Genomic DNA, 27,037 nt, shown 5'->3' with positions numbered 1-27,037 from the left:
TCCTCCCACACCCCATCTTCTGTATAAAAAACATCCTTTTCCTAGCTACCATCAGTTCTGAAGAAGGGTCACTGGACCCGAAACATAACTGATTTCTCTGCCCAGATGCTGCCAGACCTGCTGAGAGTTTTCAGCAAATTTTGTTTGTGAGCCTAGACCACACCCTGGTGAATCTTCTCTACACCCTCCGTATCCCATCTCCTTGCCAAATTAGTTTAAACCCCACCAACAGCACTAGCAAACCAACACCTCTTTCCCAACCCCCGAGCACATTTTGACTCAGTTCTCCTTCAGCCTCTCTCATTCTTTAATGTGACCTCAAAATTGTAAAATTCCCTACCATCGCCAATTATGAAATATATTACTTATTGAAACAAAAACCTTTAGAATGTCCAGCCAGTCATTAATATTGTTAAACAATGGGCACATTGTGACTTCTTTAAATTAGATGAGTTGAAAGCAGTTTCTCGTTGGAGGATCGTTCAGCCACATTGCTAAAAGCCATTATTGGTTGTAGATGGGCCAGGAGTTTGATGGTGGGTACTGGGAAGACAGTTTGCAATAGCTGTACGCTTTTCAATTTTCTGCCACCTTCAAATTGCAGAAAATGCCCATGTGTGAAGAAAGTGGAGACTGGAAATAGCTCCACTGTTCATGTTTCCTTTGCCTTCTGGTTGTGCACTATCAGATAACCTGAAAACCATTTCAGTGCAGTAAAATTACCTTTAGACAACTCTATAATCTTCAGAAATCTTTTGAGTTTCCCTTGCATGGAAGCCCAAACAATTCAACTTCCAGATGATAAAAGGATTTCTGTTAGAGATCCTATGGTTTAACATAGTCTAACATGATCTCCAATTCGTTTGTTTTTCCTCTCTACGTGACATTAAGGAGGATTTACTCAATTCAGGCATGATGTCAGACTCACCACAAAGGTCAAGTTAGTTCTCTTCTTGGCTCAATTAGTTCACACAGCACGTAACAAGACTTGCAAATCAGAAAAGTGTGAGGATTAATGTCTAGTACATTGTGAGTTACACACTGGCAGAAAGAATGCAATTTGCCTCAACCTCTTGAGTTAGAAAGGATAAAATCTCATCGGCATTTCAAATCCTGATTGCTAACCATTGACCCCTGCGCTGTAAGGGCATGGGGTGCAGTCTGCACAGTACCTGACAAGGACAGTGGTCTTTACTGTTCAGGTCCCTGTGGAATAATTCAGCAAAGCTCACAGCTGAACAACAACTGCATTGTCAAAGCAACCCTCGGAAAATGAGAAAAAAGGAGAATCTTGACCTCTATCAGGTGGAGAGTGAAGAAAAGATTGTCAGGACCAATCAGAAAACAAAAATAAAGCCAAAATGTTTCAATTCTAAGCATGAAGCGATCATAATTTCCACATACACCCTTACCATTGAACATCTTCAAAATATCATTTGTGATCATTTATTGGGGATTATTGCAGATAGATCAGATGTAATAACTCCAATTAAGTGCCAATTCCCTGTAGGGAGAGTGTTATGTCTCCATTGTATTTTGAGTTTTTAGAAGATTAATTTAAATTGTAAATCTCTGATTCATTGGAACAGGTAGTGGGACAAATTAAAAGTAAAAAATTAACAGTGGCATTTTTAAAGTGACAGCTAGAAGACCTCGTTCGCAGGAAATAATTAAGTAGATAATAATCATCATTAATAGTGGTATACATAATAGGAGAGGACTTCTGCATTCACACTAGCTGTGTGAATGTTAAAAGCAATCTGGCAAACAGCGTGGATGACAACTGCAGCTTGCAGTAAAACTGAATTCAATCCGTAGTGTTTCACTGAGACACAGAGCTAGGAATCCAAATCATTGCCACAGCAAAATTTACGGAGTATATTTGTATTTATTTTTGGAGGAGAAACTGTACTCATATTAAACTTCTAAAATTCAAACTAACTAGCATTACCCCAATTACCATGAAGAAGTGAGATTTATTCCAACAGGACAGTTGCTAACCATTCACTCTTCAGAATGGCATGGACGAGGAAGTGCCCAGTTTGATTGCAAGTGTATTTTTTGTTAACTGATCTCAGCCAGAGCAACAAGAGTGGCTTGCAGTCAACTTTAACAGCCATAGCAGAAGGTGAGGAGAGACAAGATAATAAGGCACGATTCCTACTATAGAAAAGCTGTCAGGATAGGCTGTGAAGCTGTCTTGAGTGAATAGGGTACAAGATCAATTTTTTCTGGACGTCCAGAAGGCATTTGATAAGTTGCCATACTAAAGGTTAATGCACAAGGTAAAATCACATGGGGTTAGGGGTGATTTATTTGCTTGGATAAAGGATTGGCTAACCAAAACAAAGCAGAGAGTCAAGGCAACTGGGGCCTTTTTTTGGTTGGCAAGATGTAACTAGTGGGGAGTCACAGAATTCAGTCCTCACGCCTCAACTATTTACAATCGATTTTAATAACTTGGATGCAGGGATAGAAAATACTACAGCGAAATTTGCGGACGTCACTAAAATAAGTGGGAAAGTAAATTGCAATGAAGAAATAAGAAATTTACAAATGGATATGGATAGTTTAGGTGAATGGACCAAAATTTGGCAGATGAAGTTTAGCGTGGATAAGTGTGAGGTTATCCATTTTGGTTGCAGGAATGGAAAGACAATCTATTATCTAGATTGAGAATTTCAGAGTGCTTTGTTGCAGAGGAATCTGAGTGCCCTTGTGAATGAATTGCAGAAAACTAATATGCAGGTACAGCAGGTGATAAGGAAAGCAAACAGAATTTTAGCGTTTTACGCTCAAGAAAAAGAGCATAAATGAAAATAAGTGTTGCTGCAACAGTACAAGGCATTAGTAAGACTGAACCTAGAGTACTGTGGGCAAATTTTGGTCCTCTTACTGGACAAGGGTCAAAGCTGCATTGACGGCAGTTCAGAGGGGCTTCACTAGATTGACTCCAGAGATGGGGGGTTTGTCTAATGAACAAAGACTAAGCAGTTTAGGTCTATACTCTCTGAAGTTTACAAGACTGAGAGGAGATCTAATTGAGATATACAAGATGCTAAAGGGGATTAACAAAGTAGGTGTAGAAAAGATGTTTCCTCATGTGGGGCAGTCAAGAATAAGAAATCATAGTTCTAGGATAAAGGGTAGCAGATTTAAAACAGAGATGAGGAAAAATTACTTCTTTCAAAAGGTCATGAATTTGTGGAATTCACTACCCAAGAATGCAGTGGGTGTTAGGAATGAGTAAATTTAAGGAGGAGATAGACAGATTTTTAATTAGTAATGGGTTAAAGCATTATGGAAAACAGGCAGGAAAGTGGAGTGAAGCTGAGATGAGATCAGCGATGATCATATCAAATGGTACAGCAGACTCGAGAGGATGAATGGCCTACTCCTGCTCCTCGGTGTTATGTTGTAAATAAATTAATACAGCCTGGGCTTCTCTACGTTAGTTACCTTACAGAGAATGAGTAATTGTGCGGGAAAGCTGACAGCTAGCCCATAGCTGTTCAAGAATATCCCAGCATGAATTTCCAGCTTCATGGAAATAAATCAAAATACTTAAACCTGTAGCATGCATACAAAATGTATCTCTAAAATTACATTTGCAGCACAGCCTAAAAGCAGTGTTTAGCCTTAATGTTAAGATTATTGAAACACACTGGGCTATCTTTGTTCTCTATCAGAGCAATGGAATTCATTCATAGATTTAAATGTAGCCATATTCATGTTCACATTAAGCAATCTACATGGAACAGTGATGTCAGTAACACAGTTCTCAGCCCTAAGCAGTTACATTGATATTACAAGGCATTTCGTTATCCTCTCAATTTATTGATTGAAATTATTATCTCAATAATTGCTGCTGCTCCACCCCATACTCCTCACAACTGGTAGCATTAGAATTTAATGCATCACTAGCTGCTGCCCTCGGTCATATTTGTGGAATTTACTGGATTAATAACTTTGGCCTTTCTGTACTAAAACCCACAATCATTCTTGTTTGATAAACGAAAATACCCATAAAAGATCACAGAGAAAGCCTCAGGGTTAGAAAGCTATCACGTGTGAATCTTATACTTCAGATGCCGTACATGAGTAATCAAAGCATTTCTGATTCTAAGTAGTTCTTAAAAAGTGTTTTATATCCCTGTAAAGGTTTTAGCCATTCCATTCATTTGTAGTTAAAATAATTCAATCCATGACTAGAATTGTGTCTTCTTGAAGAGTGAAATATGATTTCACCATGAACACATTTCTCAATCTTTAAACTTCTGGTTAAGATTAAAATGGAAAACATGATTTCTTAGATACAATTTTTTTTGTGGCTTTATCTACTGAGTAAATATGATATTCAATAGTCCTGGACCTGGCCTACATTCTACCACTTGACCCACCCAGACTTCCATGGTGGTTGTACAGTCCTCATCACAAGTTACACCTTGGCTACAAAACTCTCCACTATCTTATCTGTCATTATTTTGTCCTTCATGCAATTCATCTTGTTGTGAGATACCACCTTAAAATCTTCTTTACCCGTTATCACCCCTCCTCATACCTACTCTGAGTATCTCCCCAAAGCATCCTTTTACCTTGTATCAGAGATAGTAGGAACTGCAGATGCTGGAAAATCTGAGATAACAAGGTGTAGAGCTGGATGAACACAGCAGGCCAAGCAGCATCAGAGGAGCAGGAAGGCTGACCGTCAGCCTTGGCTTGGCCTGCTGTGTTCATCCAGCTCTACACCTTGTTATCTCATCCTTTTACCTTTGTCTTTTGACCTATCAAACAATGTATCATCTTTTGTGATTTCAACCTCTATCTCAGGTCATTGAGATCACGACCTTGTGATTTATTTTTGCATCTTCTCCAATGCCTCTACATTCTTTTATTTTGCAGAAAGGTACCTCACATATAGTCTATCAAAGGTTCTAATCAATTTAAAATCCCTGCTTTCGAATCTATCCTTCTAGATGAGGGCCCATGGAGTCAGAGTTAATATGTTCCCAAGGATAGAGACAGGACTGCTCTGAGAATTGTCTTAAGAGGGTGTGAGTGCTGGTCATAAACTAGCTGGTCGCCTCCAGGTTGTGGTACCGGTTGGTCACTCCTTTTGGGTTTTGTCACAAGCATCCAGAAAATTACTCATTGAGTTTTTCTGACTCAAAAGGCAACACTGAGTCACTGCTGAGGTTCTGAGTCTCCCGCTTGAGCAGAGAGGTCAAGCACTAGTTTGCCTCTTCAATGAGGTAGCGACTTTCCGATTCCAGACCCTGCAGCAATATCTTTACATCAAGCCTCCTCCAAGGTGGTGCGCCTTGATACCGTACTTCTTTCGTCAGGTGCACAGTCTCCATTACGACGTGTGGTTCCTATTTACGGAATGGTCCTGCCCTCAGATCTTCTTCTTGAAATACCTATCATTTACTTGGACCTAATCAGAGTCTGGGGCACAGTCAGCTCATGCCAGAGCGCTGACCGTGCAGGAGTGGCAGCTGTCATAAGAGAGTGGCTGCTCAGAAACAAGATCCCCATCAGCGTGGTTCCTGCTGGCTAACAGAGAGAAGGGCTCAGGATGCTGGGCTAACCAAAGTTGTGGATGTGCTGAATACAGGATGAGTGGGCTGGATAACGCCAGCACAGATGGCCATGAATATTTCAGTCAACATCCAATTTGGTGTTTCAGAATTACGTAAATTGTTTCCATTTACAGCCCTTTTGAATTTTTGAATGGGCTGTTCCCTAAATTTTGGTTGCAGTTCAGTCCCAAGCTCCTGATCTACGAGGATCTTGTGCGGGGAGGGGCAGATATGTCAGAGAGCCTTTTTGTGGGTTTTCTTCTGGGCCTGGCCAAGGTGGTCATTAACAGGTTTGGGCTGTGGGCTGTAGAGGGAGTTGTTGTTCCTGACTGCCTGCCTGTCTTTCACAGTTATGTCCATACCCAGGTATCCCTGGGAAGGAACATGCAATGTTCACCAGCACGACAGAGACATTTAGAGACTGTTGCGCATCTCAGGAGCTGGGATGCATTGTTATCCTAGATAATATTATTTTAATTCAGCAAGTCTCTATTTTGTTGGATAAGTTTCCAGTCAACTGTTAATTTTTTTTTGATACAGTGATCCAGCAGGGACTGTTTAACTATTTCTGTTTATAAGGATACAGGACTGGTAAAAGGGCTGGAAGCAGAGGGTAGGGATAAACAAGACAGCTCAGTCTGCCAACTTGAAACTAATGAAGTGCCCAAAGATTGGTGCTGGGGTCTTAGCTATTTGCAATCTATATTCATGATTTAGATAAAAAGAATGAGAGATATGCATCCAAGTTTACTGATGATGCAAAGCTGGTGAGAATGTAAACAGAACACAATGATTGCAAAGAGATACAGACAATTTTAAGTGGAAACATGTGAGATTATTCACTCATTGGTAAGAATAGGAAAGGAGAATATTTTTTAAAAGCTATGAAAATGTTAAATATTCATGCGTTGGCTGGTACTTGCACAAAGGTCCACAGAAAGTCAGAGTGCATGTGCAGCAAGCAAGCAAGAAGACAAATTGCAGATTTTTTGTTGCAAAGATAATTGAGTACAAGAATAAGGACATCTTGCTACGAGTGTACAGGGTTTTATCAAACCATTGTGGGAGCACTGTGTGCAGGACTGGCCTCCATACTTAAGGGGGGGCATATCTGCCTTAGAGACAGGCCAGTGAAGGTTCAGATTTGTCCCTGGGATCGCAGGCTGAGTGAAGTGGGCTTATGGGGTATCATTGTCTCAATCTTTCTTTTAAATAAAGGTAGACTTTTTGCAAACTTATACATGATGAGGAATCAAAATCTGAGTGTTCTAGTCTTCCTGTACAGATTCACAAAGGCTGCATTTTAAAAACAAAAATTCTTCATGCTGTCTGTGGATTTTTAAAAAATCTGATATTGTTCATTGTTTACATGTTATGCAAGGCAGAACTCTTGATGGTTCATAACAATCCCTTTTCAAAAGTTGTTTTCAGTAAGCAGTCTGAATTTACAATAACCAAGTGCTAGGGTATTTATTCATACCTCTCCAGAGATTATCTAAGAATCTGCTCTGATTAAAATTCCAGATTCGCTCACTGCATAGTGTTGCATTAAATTTAATGTCATAATGTTGGATTAAATTGGTGATTTATTTTACAAAAATGAAATCATTCCAATTAAGACCTTCCATCTCATTGCAGAGGCTTCAGGTCAATCCATATCCAACAACTTGTTCTGAAAATTCTGTTTACACTTTGGCAGATGTAACAAATTCTGTCACTATAGATGCGACACTCGATAGCATTCTAAAACAATCAGGAACAATCAAACTAAAGCAACCCACAACATTCTAAAACAAGTCAGATCATCCTATTTCCCAAAGCTAATGCACTCTTTAAAAAGTTCCAAACTTTTGATCCACATCCTTGACTAAAAGTTCTTTGGAGCAAATCCCAGCTGTGTACCAAGTTTCTATAAAATCAATCGTTTAGTTTTTGAGATATGGGCCCTTTTTTTTGATGGAGAGAGTGTCCATTGTGGCTAAAATGCCAGAAGGAGTTGGGAATCCCAAGTTCCACAACTGGACCTAATATTCTTAAGAATAGGGCTGTCGATAGGCCACAGTTCGCATATGCACATTTCCCAGAGGCATCTGGCCATATAAATGGATAGCTGCATCAATTGAAATCAGAGTTTGGAGTTGCTCTTACCTGGAACCCGAAGTGTAGCAATTAGACCAAGTTAGAGCTGGTCTGTTCTCAGTGCATTTCTTTTGAATTGCAAGTGTGCCCCTTTTGGAGAGTTGTGGTACCATAGCAAATATAGTACCAGAATGTCTTGGAGGAGCTCATGGGTCTTTTATGATGTGTGCATCTGGTATGCTTTGGGGATGGTGATTTGGGATTTTTGGTGGGAGTCAGATACTCTTTGCTGCTGATTAACTTTGGAGAAAATTGAGCATGAAAGCTGCACAAATCCCTTGAAACTGTCCAACATGTCAAGATGTGTCAACAAGTGTTCAAATGTTTATTTATGAATTAAAACATTTTTTCCAATAGAGTATAGTCTGTAATTTAGAAATGTAACTAATAGAACTATACCTTTATCCTATGTGCATGGGTACTTACGGATACTCAATGAGTTGGCATGGTGGGTGAATGGGAAGGTGTGATAGGTGAGAGTAGGCACTTAGTTGGCATTCAGGAATGAGGAGCCATGGGAGATGTGTAAGGGCTGCATGGGTGCGATTAAGGATGTATGTGAGGTTGAAGGGAAGTGAGGAGGGCCTGAGGGGTGACAGCTGAAGGAATTTATTTATATTCCTCCTGTACTGGAGAGGTAAGGTATCTACTAAGTCTGGTCCCGGGACACATTTGATAATTGTAAGGCATCCTTTAAGATTGTGAAAAAGACATATTTGTACATAAAAAGTGCATAAACTCACTGGGATTGGCAAAGTCGTCAAGATACTATACAAACAAAATGTGGAGATAAAAGAAAACATAATGCTAGCTATTCTAGAGTGCCTGTTCATAGAAGCCTATCACAGAATTGGTGTTGCATGTCTGATTTCCCAAACTATTATTTCTCAATGGGGTGCCTGTTGATGGACAGCTCCAACTGCTTAGTGAATAGAAATGTTTGTTGATATAATAGATCATACACTTAAGTGAATTGTTTCTTTACAGAAGACACTAAGCACTTGAGCGAGATATTTGCCTTCAAAAGGCTTTAGCTTAAGCGAATTCAATGTATTGACTTTTTAGTATCAACAAGACTGTGATTATTTTCAGTGACACAATCCATAAGCCTATTAATGCCCATGCTGGATAATAGGCCAATTGGCATGGAGAAGAATGGGAGGAGAGGTGGCATTGAATTGGAATAGGGCTATTAAGGGCCAAAGGAATGGTTGGGGCCTAGGGGATATGAGGGGCCATGGCGATTGTGTACAGAGTTGGCATGGAGAGTGAGGGCAGTAAAACGGTGAGAGCAGGACAGATTATTTTTCTGTTTTAATCTTTATTTTTAAACTTTGAGTACAATGCTGAAGCCCCAGGGCAGACTTTTGCCCAGGTTATCTAACCTGACTCTCAAGCTAGCCTGACATATTCAGCTTGAATATTGAAAAGTTTGCAGAGCCGATATTTCTCCCTCTTCTGTTCATCTGGTTTTGGAGCGGAAATTGAATCCATATTGTTTACACTCAACCAGACCAATAGGGTAACAAACAGTAGCGAAATCATATCTCCATCAACTTTCAGAGGCAGGGATGATAAGGGAAATATCATTTCAAACTGAAATGAAGAACAATTTCTTTACTCATTAGATTTTGAATCTTTGAAATTCTCCATCCTGACAGTTGTGGACATTTCATTTTTAAATATATTCCAGGCTGAGATGGAGAGAATTTTGAACTCCCTTGGAATCAAGCAATATGGGGAGATAAGAAAATGGGGTTGAGGTGTAAGATGATCATGATCAGATTGAATGATGTGGCAGACTACAGGGGCCATATGCTCTGCTTCTGCTCCTATTTCCTCTGTTCTTATATTCCCTAAAATTCTTCCTTCATATAAATTCTCTGACCCCCATATTACATTGATTCCACAGCACATAAACAGGCTATATATTCCTTTTCGTCCATGTTCAAGTGTACATAACACATTCTCTATCACAATCGCAAACCCCTAACTTCATCATGTATATAACTTGGTAAGGGGAGGCAATTAGCCATAGCCCACAAGAGACCATAGGCACCTCTCAATGTCAGAGACAGTTAAATAACTTGAGTGTCACCATTCAGCATCAAGCACAGGGCAGCACAAACAGGCAGTGATTCATGAACTATAATAACCTGTGGGGATTGAATATCAGCATCATTTTGAACCACACTCTAATCATGTAAACTAACCAAACTTCATACATACCTCACTTCCTGTTCAAATAATTTCCTATATAAGCCTCAATTATTTCATGTGGTGTGAGTTCCACAATCTCCTCACCCTCTGGGTAACAAGCTTCCCTGAATTCCTAATTAGAATAATTAGTGGCTTTCCTATAGTTGGGACCTTTAGGTTTGGATTTCCCCTACAAGTACACCTGTAAACTATTTCATAATCATAAAGACTTCTATTTGGTCACATTCGGTCTTCTCTTTTCTCCAAAAAAGAGCTGCAGTCTGTTCAGTCATGCCTGATCAGGAAATCTTGATAAAATCTCTCCAGAGTGGAAGCAGACCATGTGGCCCATTGAGTCCATGCCAATCCTCCAAAGAGCATCCCAGCCCCCTACCCTGTAACTCTGCATTTCCCATGGCTAATCCACCTAGCCTGGACATTTTAGCATGGCCAATCCACCTAACTTGCACATCTTTGGACTGTGGGAGGAAACCGGAGCACCTGGAGGGACCCCATGCAAACATAGGGAGAATGTGCAAACTCCACACAGATAGTCACCCAAGGTTGGAATTGAACTCAGGTCCCTGGTGCTGTAAGGTAGCAGTGCTAACCACTGAGCCACTGTGCTGCCCTGGTATGGTTCTGAGATTGTCCTTGTGATTTTGTTTTTCACCTTCTCCAGTGCTTCTATACCATTCTTATAAAATGAAGATTATGATCTGCTATGTACAGTAATCCAAATGTGGTCAAACCATGATTATACACAAATTTAACATAACATCTCTGCTTTTCAATTTTATCCCTCTAGAAGTGATCTAAGCATTGTTTTCCCTTTATAACGGTGATAAAGAAGTTATTGAGAAATGTCTAGTAAGATTCATTTGTCCAAGTTGATTTGATTGATGATTCAAAGACAATTTCTTGTTTGGCTAATCCTAGTGAATAGTTAGGGTGCACAGGGACTTTTTATCCAATTTAAACCACAGTTACAATGTTATTGTACAGTTGGTGGTTCCCAGATATAATGATTCACAGCCTTCATGTTCCTGGACGCATTGCACGTGTTTTGAATAAGAAAGGGGCTTCCTGGGAATGGAGTTGGCAGCACAAGTTTGAAAATGGATCAGTTACTCACTGGAGAAATTTGATAAAAAGCATTTTGTTATACATTGAATTTTCTCCTTGCACAATGACTGATATGTAAGTCTTTTGTGGTCTAGCAAATGTGGAAATAAAAGTCACAAATTCAGACACTGAGGATATGTCTGTTACAATGTTACATTATTTGTAAAGAGCTAGAACTAATTATTATATGGATGTTCATCCAGGATGCCACATTTTACTATTGCACTGAAGTCAGGTTCTGAGCAATATCAGTTCACTAACCACTTAGAGAACTGCAAATACATTTTGTTGAAGCTCCAGCATCTTCAGCCTAGAATGTGATCACTTCTAAATTATGGGAACCAGATGACGTATCTTAGTCACCATTTCCATGGAAGGTAATCTATTCAGTGATTGGAATTTCAGATATCCTCTTGGCACCAATAAATAAGTTGCAGTGACAGATAAATTGGATCGATATGAAATCAGATTGTTCACTCTGCTGTCCTTGGAATGGGAAAATAACTCACATTAAATTAAAGCCCCTTTACAGCTATGTTTTCAATAAGTGAGGCAGCTAAACTCTTATTGACTTCACCTCCCAGTTGCTTTGTGAAAGCCATATCAGCAGCAGCCACTAATTTCACCAACATGCTCACTCCAATTCCACTTTATTCTCCTTGAAACATTTTCTGCATATTTTCAAGATTTTCTCCTATATGCCACGGATCGATACCTGAACCATGGGCTGCTCTTGGATAACTTAACTAAGTGGCCGTTCTTCTCGCTGCAGGGAGACATGAATATTGTCAGAGAACTAGATTGTGGAAAATACCACAATCAAGTTACGCTCATTCACTCTGTCCTTCAGCAAACAGCACTTAGACACAGCATTACAAAACAATAAAATTTCAAAAAGATTAAAAACAAATTTAAAATAACTCCAAATTTCAGAAAAAAGCATACATTTATGAGTAATTCTCTGCACAGACATACTAGGATTCAAACCATGAACTGGAAACAGTGATTTTCCCTTTGAAGATTGTAAACATATTGTTCTGGCCTCCTTCCTACAGCAAATCACAGTCATAACTGGGCCTCTGGAATTTATCCAAGAATTTACGGGATCCCTTTTCGCAAATCCATCCAATTGAAGGTGGATCCCTTATCCCTTCTCTTCACCACGCTCCCAGAGTTGGGAAGTCAAGCCTCTGCTAACATTGTAAGGATCAATCTAACTTCTTTATTTGAAAATGTTCAGGTATTTGAAATATTTACTTAGGACAGGCAGTCGATAATAAGTCCTGAATCTGTAGATAATTGTAAAGTACATCTTGCGCAATGGATAGCTCATGCTGCTTTAGTTTCCTGTGATATTTATTTTTTAATGTTTGTACTCTGAAAAAACCATCCTTACATTGCTCGAAATGCTTCATTTTAAAATTTAAGAACAATAGTTACGTGGTGGTTATCTGTGTTCCTACACAACAGTGCTTTGTGACACAGCCGCATTTTTTTGAAACAACTTATTAGCACAGCAGCAACAGGAATGTGCAAAACAGCAAAGAACACAGACCTCCTACACAACATCTTCCCTAATTGTGACTTAGATTGAATCTGAGGTGAAGATTCATAAAAGGAGTGAAGGTATGCTTTTTGAATTCCAGAACACACATCATTCCAGCATTATTGAAGCATTGTGAATGCAATGTTTATTCCCTGACATTTTAGATACAAAAGAGCTTGTGAAGAGGCCGAGTTGGAGTGTTAAGGTGAAAAGCCAGCTTAGCCAATATTTAGTGTGATGTCCCATCTTGCTAAAAGGGCTGAAGCTCACATTTGAAAGCTCACATACCTGGATGTTTGTTAATCTGCTAGTTGCCATCTAAATTGTCTGCCTGTTCTCTTCAACAAGACTGGACAACATTTTGATGGATCATGATTGATCTAAAGCCCCTTCCTAACAATGAAAGGTTGATTGGGAATAAACAAGTTGCAGCAATGGATTAGAAAACTGTTACAAAATAAATGAAGTTTATTCTCAATAAAATAATATGCCATTTAGACATAGCTTAGGAACTTTGCAGCACATAGATTAAAGACTAATTTTACGGAGTTCACGGAGGCAACCGCAAATATTAAAGTATTTGGTCAGCAAATTCCAGGGATTCTGGCAGGAAAATAATATACAGAATGCCTTTTGTACGGAGATGTAAATCTATCCAATTGAAGGTTGATCCCTTGTACTTCTCACTGGTACAATATCCAAAACACTTTCAGGAGAAGGTTTAAAGCTGCCACAGTTCTTTGGAGAGGTAGGGCATACCTTAGGAGAGGAAAGGAATTATTTTTGATTTGTCAAGGGAGATGTTTGTGAGAAGTAACAAGACCTTTTGGAAAATTAAGATTAGGTGCTATTTGGGAGTGGTCAAGTGGTCTTTTAGATTATCAAAATCTAAAGGCATAAATGTGCGTACAAAGTAGCTAAAGTAATTGGACCTGCCAAGCAGTCAAATGAACTTTCAGTGATCAAAGCAGTTAAATCTCACAGTTTACAAATTTTTAAGAATACTGCAATGTGAAAAAATTCAGTCCTTGCTATTTCACTCTATGAGTTCATAACCTACCATTATCACAAATGGGGTGCCTGTTAGATTGCAGTGTGATTGACAGTTCCATGTGCTTATAAAATCTTTGAAATAGTGCTATGGTTACTAATGCTTGTTTTCACAAGGAAGTTGAAAAAAGTTAAATGTAGGCAACGGATTGGACAAAGCCAGCATGGGTTTATGAAAAGCAAATCATGCTTAACAAAGAGAGGTTTTTAAGGATGTAGATGGTAGAATAAGGAAGAAAAAGTGGATATAGTGTTTTGGATTTTCAGAAGGCTTGACAAGGTCCCAGGAGAGAGTAGTGGGCAAAATTAAAGAACTGGGATAGGGGTTAATTTATTGGCATGGAATGAGAATTAGTTGACAAACTGGATACAAAGATTGGGAATAAATGGGTTTTTTTCCAGCTGACAGTGGGCTACCACTAAAGTTAGCTTGGGCCGCAGCTAATCGCAATATATCTGGATGACCTGGGTGAAGCAACCATATGCAACATATCCAAGTTTGCTGGTGATAGAAAACTGGTCAGGACTGTGAGTTGTGATGAGAATGCAAGGATACTTCAAAATGGCTTAGACGAGCTGAGTGGGCTAATGCAGTACAATGTAGCTAAATATGAAGTTATGCACCTGGGTGTGAAAAACAAAGGCAGAGAAATGTGGGAAATGTGGATGTACAAAGTGATCTGGGTATCCTTGTACACCAGTCAATAAAAGTAAATGTTAGCTTGCTCTCTCTCCATGGATGCTGTCTGACTCCCTGTGATCTCCAGTATTTGTTTTTTTTTCAGTACAGATTCCAGCATTTGCAGTAATTTGCTCCTAATAAAAGTAGACAAACAGATGCAGCAAGCAATGAGGAGAGCAAATGGTATACTGGCTCTCGTTGTAAGAGGATTTGAGTTCAAAAGGAGGGATGTCTTACTGCAGTTATACAGGGAGTTGGTGAAATCACACCTGGAGTACTGCATGCAGTTTTGGTCTCCCTACCTAAGCAAGAACATAGTTGCCATGAGGAATGCAAAGGAGGTTGACTGGACTAATATCAGAGATGGCAGAACTGTCCTTTGAGAACTGATTTGTCTGACTGGGCCTATATTCACTAGAGTTTAGAAGGATGAGAGGGGATCTAATTGAAACATATAAAATTCTAACAGGGCTGGACAGTCTAGAATACAGGGAGGATGTCTTCCTGGCTGGAAAGTGAAGAACTTGGGTTAACAGTTTCAGAATACAGGTAGAGCAATTATGACTGAATGAAGACTTTTTTTTAAAATCACAAAGGGTAGTGAAGCTGTGGAATTCTATCAAAGAAGACTAGAGGTCAAGTCACTGAATATATTCAAGAAAGAGATTTCTTTTAGATTCTAAAGTCATCATGAGGTATAGAGGAAAGCAGAAATATAGCATTGAGGTAAAGGATCAGCTATGAACTTATTGAATGGCAGAACAGGCTCAAAAGGTTGAATGGCCTACTCCTACTCCTTGTTTCTATGTTGCTATGTTTCTATGTTATCAATGAATTCATCAATTTGTACTGGAGCTTCATCTCAATGGATTCTGAGGTCTGTGTATGGTGGATACTGGGCATGGAGGCAGTGGGCAGTTGGCATGGAAGATGTAAGGGCAAAAGAGTTAGGTGGGGACATACATTGGCATTAGTTGACACTAATTTAGTAGAAGGCCTATAAAGAACCATGGACCAGGGCTCTCTTGTGGCACAGCGGTAGTGTCCTTACCCCTGAACCAAGAGGACTGGGTTCAGGTCCCATCTGTTCCAGAGGTGTGTAATAGTATCACTGAACAGGTCAATTTAGAAAAATAGGTTAAATTGAAAAAAATAAATAAAGGACCATGGAGTTGAGGAGGAGGTAAATTTTAGCATGGATGATGGTAGGGGGCATGACACACGAAGTTGGGACATGCAGTTTATGCAGGGAGCTGAGGGTGTGAGGGGAAAAGGTGTTTTTTTCTTGTTGTCTCATTACCTATTAGCAGAGTCCAGCAGCAACAGGGTAAGTCTTATAGGCAACACAACTCTGCACTTGCCATCTTCTGTGGCTGCCTGCACATTCTTCCCACATGGTGGACTCAATTCCACTTATCACTCAGTCCACTAGAATGAATAGATGACTGACAGATTTGGGGTAAATGTTACAGTGTGCTGATAACACAACACAGCTCACTCAACACAACCACTGTCATTCTCCATGTCATTTACTATTCCTATGAGAGTTACAAAATGCCGTCAATTTTCAACTGAAGGGAGAGTTTAAAAATTGGACATAATTAAGATGTTAACAGTTAGTTCGCTGTTCCCAGCGACACTGTTCTTATTTCTTATACCCAATATGGAAGCATAAAAGAATCAATTAAAACATTGGTCATGTCAGAAATCTCCCATTCCTCTACCAAGATTTTATGAACCTTATAGTTAACATCCAATATTCTCATCTATTTGATCCCTACCGGCATTTATCTGAAATTAATTCCCGCATTTGCTCACAAATCACTCAATACTGAAGTTTCTTAAATATTGAGTGCAGCATAGAATTTCAAATCTTTTTTTTAAACCATCAAAAAGTTGTGTTTATTGAGTGGATAATCAGCAACGTCCTTGGATCATGTAATCTATTGTCAATTGCATTCTAATCTACTCACCTTATCATTCATGTTTTCAATGTTCAAATATTGCACTTGAAAGTTTTCATCTGAGGTTGAGAATGTTTAACTGTTACAACAATGTATGAAACTAGTGACAGTTTAGGCACAGCAATTGATTTTCAAATGTATGCAAATGTTGGAGAGCTTCACCTAGTGATTTCACACATCAACGAAATATAGGCATAATCCCCACAATGACCTTTTCCTTTATTTTACAATAATGTCAGTCAGAAAAACAGGGCTGTACACAGAAACAATAGCTTATTTGACTTAACTTGTTGTCTGGAAATGCTATGGGATTATGTGGAACACCAGTTTACCCATTAGCCAATATTGCTCTCCAATAACTTTAACAGAGAGTAAAATCAGACAGGGTGCAATACAACAATTCAAGCCAATCTTCTCAGTTTTTTAATGGTCAGAATAGTTAAAATTAGTCCCAATATTCTCCTAGTATTAAAAATTCCTTCCCCTGAAGTAAACAATAACTCACCAATGCTTGTCGGGAAGATTTCTTCATTGTTGATTTGGACCTCAATCCAATCCATCAACAGGCTCATGTACTGGGGAGCTGGAAGGGCGGTGGGTCTTTTGTATTTGTGATCGTCCTGCCACCGGTATTCATACTTCTGTCCTCCTGACATGATAGGGCAGCTTCTTTCAGTACAGAACTCACAGATTGTCCCATAGATCAGGTTAATGCGATTAAAGAAGTCCACCACATGAACTGCAATCCAATCATTAAGGTCTTCACCACTGGGTAGCTGGACAGCTCCCTTCAGGTCCACTCCTGAGCTTAATGAGGCCTGTGCTTTCTTATGGAGTTCAAACCTTTGAGTACCTGGTTCAAATTTCCTCTTTGGCCGAAAGGTCTTGTCTTTATTGAATACCTGCTTCAGGGCTATTGACATGGTTGGATGTCCGTTGCTTCAACCCAATAAACTCAGAACAGCTACACTTTAGGAATGCTATGTCTTCTATGATTTTTTAGTCCAATATTCAGTGGGTCCCCAGTTTGCTTCAATCGTTTACTTCCACTAGCTTTTTAGGGAGACAGCTCTTTCCTGTTTGAGGAGTTAGGGTGGGGTCAGAGGGAAATAGTTTAAAGTAAGTGTTATTAATAGTATAAATTATTTTAAACACGTACTTAAATTCTTACTACTACTTCATGAATGGGTATAATTATGTTCCATTTAAATAAAAAAACCCAGAGCATCTTTTAAAATAAGAAGAATCGGAACACTAGCTGAAATTTTCAAGACATTGTAATCTTATGCAGCATTCAATGAAATGTAAACAGAAGGCAAACTTCTTATAACTGAAATATCACCTTGAATAATATTTTAATTTTTTAAAAGGTTGTATATGTAAATATTGTTGGAAAGAAAAGTTGTGAGCTTACACTGTATTGTGCAAACTTCACTATTTAAGGAACAGGATTTTTTAAAAAAAGCTTTGATAAGCTTCGTACAAAACACTTGAGACTAAATCTAGTAACAGTTTGAATAGCATGTACCTTTGCTAGCTTTTGTGCAAGCCACACTCAGTTGAATGTTAGTGAAGGTCCAGGAGGCATGCCCAAGTTGAGAGTCTGAAATGCTCATGTCTCAAACTAGCTGATTGAAACTGGGTAGGGAAAAGCAAGGAGATGAACCTACTTTAATCACATAAATTTGGCCTTTTAAACTTAACTGAGGATAGAAATAAGCAATGGTTTTGGTTCTCATTCCTGGACATCCAGCAAACCAGAAGCATTCAATAAATCTACAGAATGAATAAATGTTAGCTAAAGGGATATCAATTTTGATCAGGATTGCATTTCTCAGAATTTAAACTATACAGTAATGTGCGTTACCAATCAACTGGCAAATATTTTACATGGACAAAACATTGGTATGACTTTAGTTTGCTCGACTCTGCTCATGCTGTCAACATTGCTAGAATTCATAACTGATATTCAAGGTAAGCAACTGGTCTCCAATGTCCATTTTTTAAATTATACCACAATTTCTCTTTCTCTGCTGCTGTGAAATCAGCACTATGTCCTGTGCGATTGGCACCCTGCACTATTTAGGTATCAGCACATACTAATACCCAAAACGCTCAATGTGTAATTTTTTTGATGTATGTGCAGTCCAATTTCAACACAATGCCATTCTCCTCAAGCTGCTGAGCCATGCCATTTCTGAGGCTGAGGTACTCTCTGTCAGGCCACATTGATGTAATTGGAAACCAAAGAATTAGTTAAACGTCAGCTTACATCAATTAGACTACACTGTAGTTTCCTCGCACATTATCACTCATTAAGCAGAAATTTGCAACATTAAACCAGCTCTACGTACTACTGAGAAAGAGTTCAAATACAGAACAGAAAATCACGGTCATGGGTCAGCAGTTTTATAACATGGGTAAGGTACTTGAGCAAGAACAGGTTTTTCTAAAATACATAATATTTTCTTTCAGTAACTTACACAGTTCCCTTATTTCAAACTAAGGCATCAAACCAGGGAACTCAATTAAGTAGAAACAGAAAATACTGGAGAAACTCAGTTCTAGCAGCATCTGTGAATGGAGAAACAGAATAACTTCTTTAAAACTCCAAATCTACTCAACGAAATAAATCAATTTAAGGTGAACCAAAAGCTAGAATAGTTTTCTGAAAGACAGACTGATGGAGTTTTTCATTTTTTCTCTAAATTAGTTTTGGAGAATCACTAAGTAACCCTTACTTAAAAAAAGAATTTAGAAACAGAGCCATTGAGGGTAATGAAAGACTACCAAACTGAAATATTAACATTTCTCTCAGCAGACGCTGAGACTTTCCAACATTTGCTGTTTTAGTAAATATTTCAAACATTGGTAGCTGTCATCTCTGCAAATTTTCCAAACACATCTAACCTGTCAGCCTTTTTACTTTTCTCAGGCTATGTTGTCTCCTGAGATCTACAAATCTTTAAAAATCCAGGCTTGACAATATTTAAATCATAATTGCATCATTTATCTCACCTCTACTTTTTTCCAACTCAATGGTGTCCTAAACTATGGGCATTGACCAATCACTTTGATTCTTCAATTAACCACATCCCTTGAGTGAATAACAAAAATAAAATACTGCAATTAATTCACACTATTCTTGATAGTTGGTTCGAAGACGGTCTGTTAAGTAACATGTCATGTTCAAGAATTAGACATGGAATGAAAATATTTTTAAAGAAATCCAATTCACCTACATACAGTCAAAAATGTCAGTTCTGTGTTTGTATTCGATGCCAGATATTCTCCTCCGGAACATTCTCCAAAAAAATGTGTTGTTATATATAAAAATGTCTCTGTATTCTAGTTTGAAATAACACAGAATTAAAAACAGACACAAATATTTTCAGGAATATCCTGTGGATAATCTCAAAATAATAGAACCAAGCCTAGTATACTGGACAACGGTCACTTCCTACCAACTGGCCTGCAAAATCATATCAGATTAAAAGTAGTGGTGGAACTGTCAGTCTAATCATTCCTTTCTCACTTAGTGACTTTTGATATATTTATGCATTTCTGAAGTGCTTGAATAGAATAGTAATTTATTGTCACTTGCATTTTTACAAAAAATACAGTGAAAAATGTTTAAGTCACCATATTCCAGCTGCTGCTCCTAAAGTAACAAACATGCCTGTTTCTAGGGATACACTCTGCATTCTTTGGAACATATCCAAAGGGTTGCCTAGAAAGTGAGGGACCTCACAGCATATTGTTTTATAAACTTATCAAAAGTCTGGGTTCCTATAAAGTGATTTAACCTCATCACCAAAATGGGTCTCATTGCTATTTAATACATATACATTTTTCATGAAAAATGTATACGTATTAAACAGCAACAGCAACCATCACTATTTTGTTTCCTTTTGCTGTAGTTCTTTAGTGTTAAATTGTGCTCTACCATTTGCAATGGGTCCATTGATTTTAAATCCTCTGTTAAGATGACAGGCAGAGTAATTTTAAATTAGCACATTGGTTGACTAAAGTCACACTGTGCCACATCAACCCACACATTTGTGAATTGTCAGCTTTGATCACCCTAATTTGTTGTTCCACACCATTTGGCAGCAATAAAGTGATTCCCACATGTTGAGAAGCAACGGGGTCTGTGTTTGGGAATTTGGCTTATCTGCCAGTCTCATTGCTGAACAACCTGCATGATTACTTCAGGCTTCTGATCCTGCTCTGCAGGACAGATTGTTACCCTACTGACGAAGAGACTGAACAGAGATGGGGCAATGTCAAATTGGAACAAAAGCACCAAGGGATTGTAGTATCTGGTGATATGCAGAGTTGATAGATGAATTATTTTACAGTATTTAATGCATTGTCTCTTCACTGTAGCTCCTAGGTTTCTACGTTCCAACCAACATATGCATCAGGTAGTTCAACAATGACAGTTAATGACTGCCAAAGATATTCCGTCCTCACAGAACACACATTGCCAACCAGGTTCAGTGATAGCAAGAGTTCTAACCAACGATTCTTCACTTAACTCAAGAATGTTGACATTAACTATAATATCACTGCCAGCCCATCTGTGATCTGCAAATTCAAAAACCTGAAATCAACCTGGGATCTTCTTGGTTCATGTGATTTGAATATTCACTGGGAAAACAGTAAGAAATCAAAAAGCTTATTTTATATTTACATCAAAATACACAGCGGCTAAATCACAGAAGCAGCCCATGCAATCCAGCCATCCATATCTCTGTTTACACTTCGTTTGAGCAAATCATTTGATTCGTATTTTCCCAGCCTGTTCTCCGTATTTCTTGAACTCTTACATTTTATGCAGTGACTGTTAAGTCTGGACTGGTGTGAATGTGACTGGTTCAACTCACCCTAGAAGGTTCTATAACATACCAGCACTCAGTCAAGGCTATTAACAATCATGTGCAAGGTCATACTGTGCAATACTTCTCCAAATGAAAATCAACACTTTCAAGATAGGAGAGCTGACCAAGCAAGAAAGCTTCGATCATTGGTAAGAAAATCCAAGAATATATAGGAATTTTAAAAAAACATTAAGTATTAATTAACAGCCACACATTTCTGATGTCAAGTATTTCAAGAATTGCTTGACTATTATTTAAATCATGTTCACTAATGTCCTGTAGAGAAGGAAACGTGCCTTGCTTGATCTGGCCTACATGTGACCTCAGACCCACAGAAATGTAGCTGACTTTTATCTGCCCCTTGAAATGGCCGAGAGAGCCATCAGTTCAAAGGAATAGGCAACAGATGCTTGCCTTGCCAGCCATGCCCACATCCAATGCAACAATAAAGAATTAAAAGAATACATTACATGCCTGATATTTCGCCAAAACAGATTCTTAAACAGGATTAAATCCAAAGCAAAAGTTAATATATTTACACCGATCATTTGGTAGAAGGTATTTTTAAACTCTGACAGATAATCAATGAAGTGCCAATTACACAAAAAGATGATCTGTTTTGTCATAGAAGTTCAGCTGCAGATGTGAAAACATAGGTGAGTTTCAGAGCACATCTCGCAATACTAGAGTCATAGAGTCATACAGCACAGAAACAGACCCTTCGGTCTAGCTCGTCCATGTCGACCAAGTGTCCCAAACTAAACTATTCCCATTTACCTGCATTTGGCCCACATCCCTCTATACGTTTCCTATTCATGTATCTGTCCAAACATCCTTTAAATGTTGTAACTGTACCTGTATCTACCACTTCCTCTGGTATTTCATTTCACATAAAAACCACCCTCTGCATGAAAATGTTGCCCCTCAGGTCCCTTTTAAATCTTTCTCCTTTCACCTCAAAAATATACTCTCTATTTTGAACTCCCCAATCCTAGGGAATAGGCCTTTGATGTTCACCTTATCTATGCCCCTCATGGCCTAAGGTCACCCCTCAACCTCCTACGCTCCAGTGAAAAGAGTCCCAGCCTATCCAGCCACTTCCTATAACTCAAACATTCCAGTCCAGGTCTTATATCCTTTTAAATCTTTTCTGCACCCTTTCCAACTTAATGATATCATTCCTATAGCACTGCCTCTGCACAAAATTAATACAAATATTTTAGCACCAATGTGAAGACTTTGCTAACCCCTCAGATTTCTCTCCTGACTTCAATAGACTCAAAGTATTTTTTCCAGCTGGCTTGTCTGTTAGATTTTCTTTTGAGTTCTACAAAGGTGGAAAGCTCAAAGACAAAGGGCGCTATAGCTTACGAAAGTCATCTTTAGAATGACTTCTACATATTTTCCTAATCAACCTGTTTGCAGATGTTATTACACAGTCTTGGAGCAGGTGTGGGACTTCAACACAGCTCTCTGACTTGGGATAAGGACACCACCACGGCAGCACAACAGCCACTTAAAATTACTTCTACAAATCTCTGTACCATCCAGTACAGCTGTACTGCATTAACTTCTACTTTAAATGAGACAGCAGTTCTATATCAGACAGGTTCTGTTGTAAGGGCTTTTGTTAAGGGTTCTTGTGGAGTAGTGGTATTGTCTGTACCTCTAAGCCAGGAGACCCATGTTCAAGTCCCATCCACTCCTCATCTTTGAACAGATGATTAGGTAAGTATCTGTAAGGACTTTGCTGTGGAGCTTCCAAGTTAGGTACTGTGGTTCCACCAATATCAGGCACTTGGCAGAACAAATCATAAATGAGACCATTCAGTCTACCTAGCCTGTGTGAATGTTAGCTTCCCAAATGCAGCTATATAATTACACTTTTCTTCCACTGTATTCAAATGAATTCAAGCATTTAACTAATTCTCTCAAGCTTGAATTGTAGTGTCAGAAACTTATTCTTCTGTGCATAGTACTGTAATACAGTCTAAAAGGACAGTTCTATTTCTTTAATGGTTGGAAATGAAGTAGAAAATTTCATTCCACAGATGTGTACTCTTTTCTTGACCAACCTGCAGAGATGAATTCAACAAGAGCAAAGCAAGTAACAGGAAGTACAGTAACATAAAATTTACAGATCAGCCTCTTCTTCAGAAGTTGGCATCCTGTTGATTGAATGTGGAAGTTCAATAGCTCAAACAGCAATAAAGCAGACAGTTACTGGTCCAGCCAATCTGATCAGAAGATTCATAACACTGTCAGAGTCATTATTATCTGGTCATGATTACATTGCTTTTTGTGGAAGATTGCTGTGTACACATCGTCTGTTGTGTTTCCTACATTGCAATAGTGTCTACTCCTCTGAAATATTTCATCACAGAACCATAGAAGTATTACAGCAGAGATGGAGGCCACTCACCTGCGATGTGTCTACCAACTCTCCACATGAGCATCTTGATGTAATGCCATTCTCCTGTCTTTTCTCCATGCCATTGCATATTGTTTCTATTCAAACAGTCATCCAATACTTCTCAAATGCCTCAATTGAACCTTCCCCCATCACATTTCCAGATGTTGCATTACACATAGACCCCCTGTGTGAAAAGGTTTTCTCAGATCACAGTTACTATTTTTGTAAATCATTTTAAATCTATCCCTGTTCAAGCTGTATTCTTTTATGAGCGGAAACATTTTCTTTCTATCTGCTCTATTCAGACCCTTCATTACTTTCCAGCAATGTTTCCAGTGTAAGAATCAGTTGATGCTGACTCTTATTCACATCTTGGCCATCAATAGCCATGATACTCAATGTTGACTTCCCATTCTCTATGCACTATAAGCTTTATGTCATCCCAAACTATTCTCTGTATCCGTTCCTTCACCAAGTCCTGCTATCATCTTTGATAGTGATGACCTGCATTCGCTCCTATAAATTAAAATTCTTATGCTCTTCTTTAAACCCTTTTTTCAAATTGTCATTCCTTGTTTCTGTTTAACCGCCTCTGGTAATACAAGGAATTCTTACCAATGTTCCCAAGTAAAGTTTTGTTTCAGCATATTACAGTTTTTTGTTGTCATGTTTTAAGATCACGGGCATTATCCATGATGTTCTAGCCAATATCTAGCCCTCAAACAACATCTATAAAAACATATAATCTGGTCATGATTACATTGCTAATCACATTCATATTCAAAAATTGTTGGTGGAATACTTAGCCATTGAATATATTCAGGGAAGAGATCAATAGATTTCCAGATATTAAAGCTATCAATAGATATGGGGATAGTGTGGGAAGATAGCATGAAGGTAGAAGATCAGCCATGTTCTAGTTTAATGATTGACCAGTCTGAATGGGCAGATGGCCAATGCTGCTCCTATTCCCTAAGTTTCTATGCTCCTAATATGGATGTCACTCTTTGATACCAGCACAGAGCAGAAAAAAGAACAGAAGCAACATTCCACAAATGCAATCTGATGAATGTTGACTGTTCCACTAATTTTGGGTGAATTAAACACATTTCGGCCCCAAGGCACAAGGGAGAATTCTTCAAAAGTAGCAGCATATGACCTTTTTTGTGCACTTGTTAAGACAGAGACAGTTTCACTTTAAGGCACTGGGTCATCTTCATATCCTAAAGGCACTATTTTGAATGTAATCCACTATCTTATCTGAAAGACAGCACATTGCTCCCTCAGCATCACAACTGAAGTTTTAACATGGATTTCAGGTTTCTGAAGTGGGATTTGACTTCACAACCATCTACTGTAGAGGCAAGAGTGTCACTCACTGAGCCACAGCTAACACCTCTGATTTGCACTAACTCTGTTCTTTTTAAAGAATGTCTTTCCTTCAGACCCATTAGGTTGTTAGTAACGCCGTCTCTTGTCCTTTAATTATGCCATTGTGAAGACATTTTTGGACATTGAATACAGTACATTAACTGCAAGAGATAAAAGCAGAGATGCTGGTAATACTTTGCGTGGAGATAGGAAAAAGTTTATATTTCCATCTGACCACAAAAAGTAGGAGCAGAACTAGGCTATTCAGCCTATCGAGTCTGTTCCACCATTCACTGAGGTCATTCCGGATCTGATTATCCTCAGCTCCACTTCCTGCCTTTTCCCCATAACCCTTGATTCCCTTACTGGTTAAAAATCTGTCTATCTCACTCTCGAATATACTTAGCAACTCAGCCTCTGTGATAAAGAATTCCACAGATTCATTACACTCTGAGAAAAGAAATTTCTCATCTCTGTCTTAACTGGGTGACCCCTTTCTGTAACATTATGCCCTCTGGTCTAAGACTCCACTAAAAGTGAAAACGATCTCTGTGTATCTGCCCTATCAAGTTCCCTAAGAATCTTGTGTATCTCGAATGTTGCCTATCTTCTAAATACCAATGAGTACAGACTCATCAGACTATTCAAGCTCTCCTCATGAGAAAATCCCTCCATATCTGAGATCTACCTTCTCTTGATTGCCTCCAATGTCAGAATGTCTTCCATTTGATAAGGAGAATAAAACAGTTCATAGTATTCCAGGTACTACATTCCTGGTGTAGTCTAACTAGTACATTGTATAGTTTAAGCAAGACTTCCTTATTTTCGTACTCCATTCTCTTCAGAATTAAGGCAAACATTCCAATTGCCTTCCCTATTACCTGATGAGCCTGCATGATACTATTTTTGTGATTTGTGCACAAGGACTCCCAAATCCCTCTGTTCTGTAGATTTCAGGCTGGTGAACTAACATAAGGTTGACACGTTAACTTCATTTTTAATTCTCAACTTGACACTACCAAACCGGAGTATTTCCAGCATTGTTGTTTTCATTTCAAATTTCTGGCATCTGAAGAATTTTGCTTATGTACATAAATCTACTTTTTGTTTTTTGATGATAATGATGAAGCCCTTATGGTGCTTGAGCCAGGTGACACATCTAGATGGCAGAATATAGAGGGATTTACTGCTGCATTGTTCCAAGGCTCTGGTTATACAAATTGATATTTACTTTACATTTTCACAGTATTGCTGCATATAAGGAAATTTAGATTCAATTAATTTCAGTGAGTGCAATGCTAAATAAATTGGCCCAGATCATAAGTAATTGCATTCTAAATGAATCAATGTGTTGATTTGTACCCACTAAACAGGTTTGGCATCATAACAAATCCTAGAATTACCAGTACTGGGCCAAGAATTACATATTATGTAAAGACAATGGTTTTGGAACAGAAATTTGGTGCAGTGACTTAAAGTTCACATAAATTAAGTTTGATAGCAAATGGGCACAAACTTTCTGTTTTAATGCACATTTTGTTCTAGACCTGTTCTCACATTGGCAAAATTACTCATTAAGATGGATGGGAAGCACAGATTGACAGTGAAGAACAGTAACACTCTGGCACTTGCTGTGTCTAAATTCTTTATGACTAATTTTTGTTTCAACATACTTTTGGCAATATTTTCAATTCCATTCTCCAATGGGGAGTCCAAATAAAAGTTCCGTGATGCAATTTTGTTTTTGCAAAGGGATTACAAGTAACTTTAGAAATAAAAAATATTTTTGTGGACAATTTACTAGCTTTCTGATGTTATGGTAAAATGATATTATTAAATGGTAGCTGCAGTTTTTTTTAAAAGTTTAATACTATTTGCTACATTTAAATGGTATTACTTGAAACTGGAGTACATTTCAATGACATGACGCATATATTTTACAGTGGAATGCAATACTATCTTTAAGTGAGGACACCCTGAATAATAATCTGGAATAGACATTTAGAACTTTATACTACTTCATCACAGAATAGGTCCGAAGGTGCTCACGCTGGATACTGGGTGAGTTGGCATTGGGGATGTT

The 27,037-nt window shown here is 38.5% G+C and overlaps 1 protein-coding gene across 6 annotated transcripts in view; it reads right to left on the bottom strand.

The window, feature by feature from the left end:
* Positions 1–27,037, bottom strand: part of LOC109932449 (MOB kinase activator 3B) — a 130,392-nt gene that overhangs the window by 34,618 nt on the left and 68,737 nt on the right. For 4 of the 6 annotated variants that reach the window (XM_048594932.1, XM_048594931.1, XM_048594934.1 and 1 more), the window contains one exon: positions 16,793–17,363. The exons of 1 other annotated variant lie outside the window; for it this stretch is intronic. In XM_048594932.1, coding sequence (XP_048450889.1) covers positions 16,793–17,210 — 418 coding nt within the window. In that variant the 5' untranslated portion in view covers positions 17,211–17,363. Of the gene's footprint in view, positions 1–16,792; positions 17,364–17,815; positions 17,927–27,037 lie in introns of those variants that run through there. One more of the 6 variants, XM_048594935.1, reaches the window with a different exon arrangement.

The sequence above is a fragment of the Rhincodon typus genome, chromosome 3 (genome assembly GCF_021869965.1).
Source record: "Rhincodon typus isolate 14 chromosome 3, sRhiTyp1.1, whole genome shotgun sequence".
Classification (NCBI taxonomy): domain Eukaryota; kingdom Metazoa; phylum Chordata; class Chondrichthyes; order Orectolobiformes; family Rhincodontidae; genus Rhincodon; species Rhincodon typus.
This window is presented reverse-complemented; position numbering and strand designations above follow the sequence as displayed.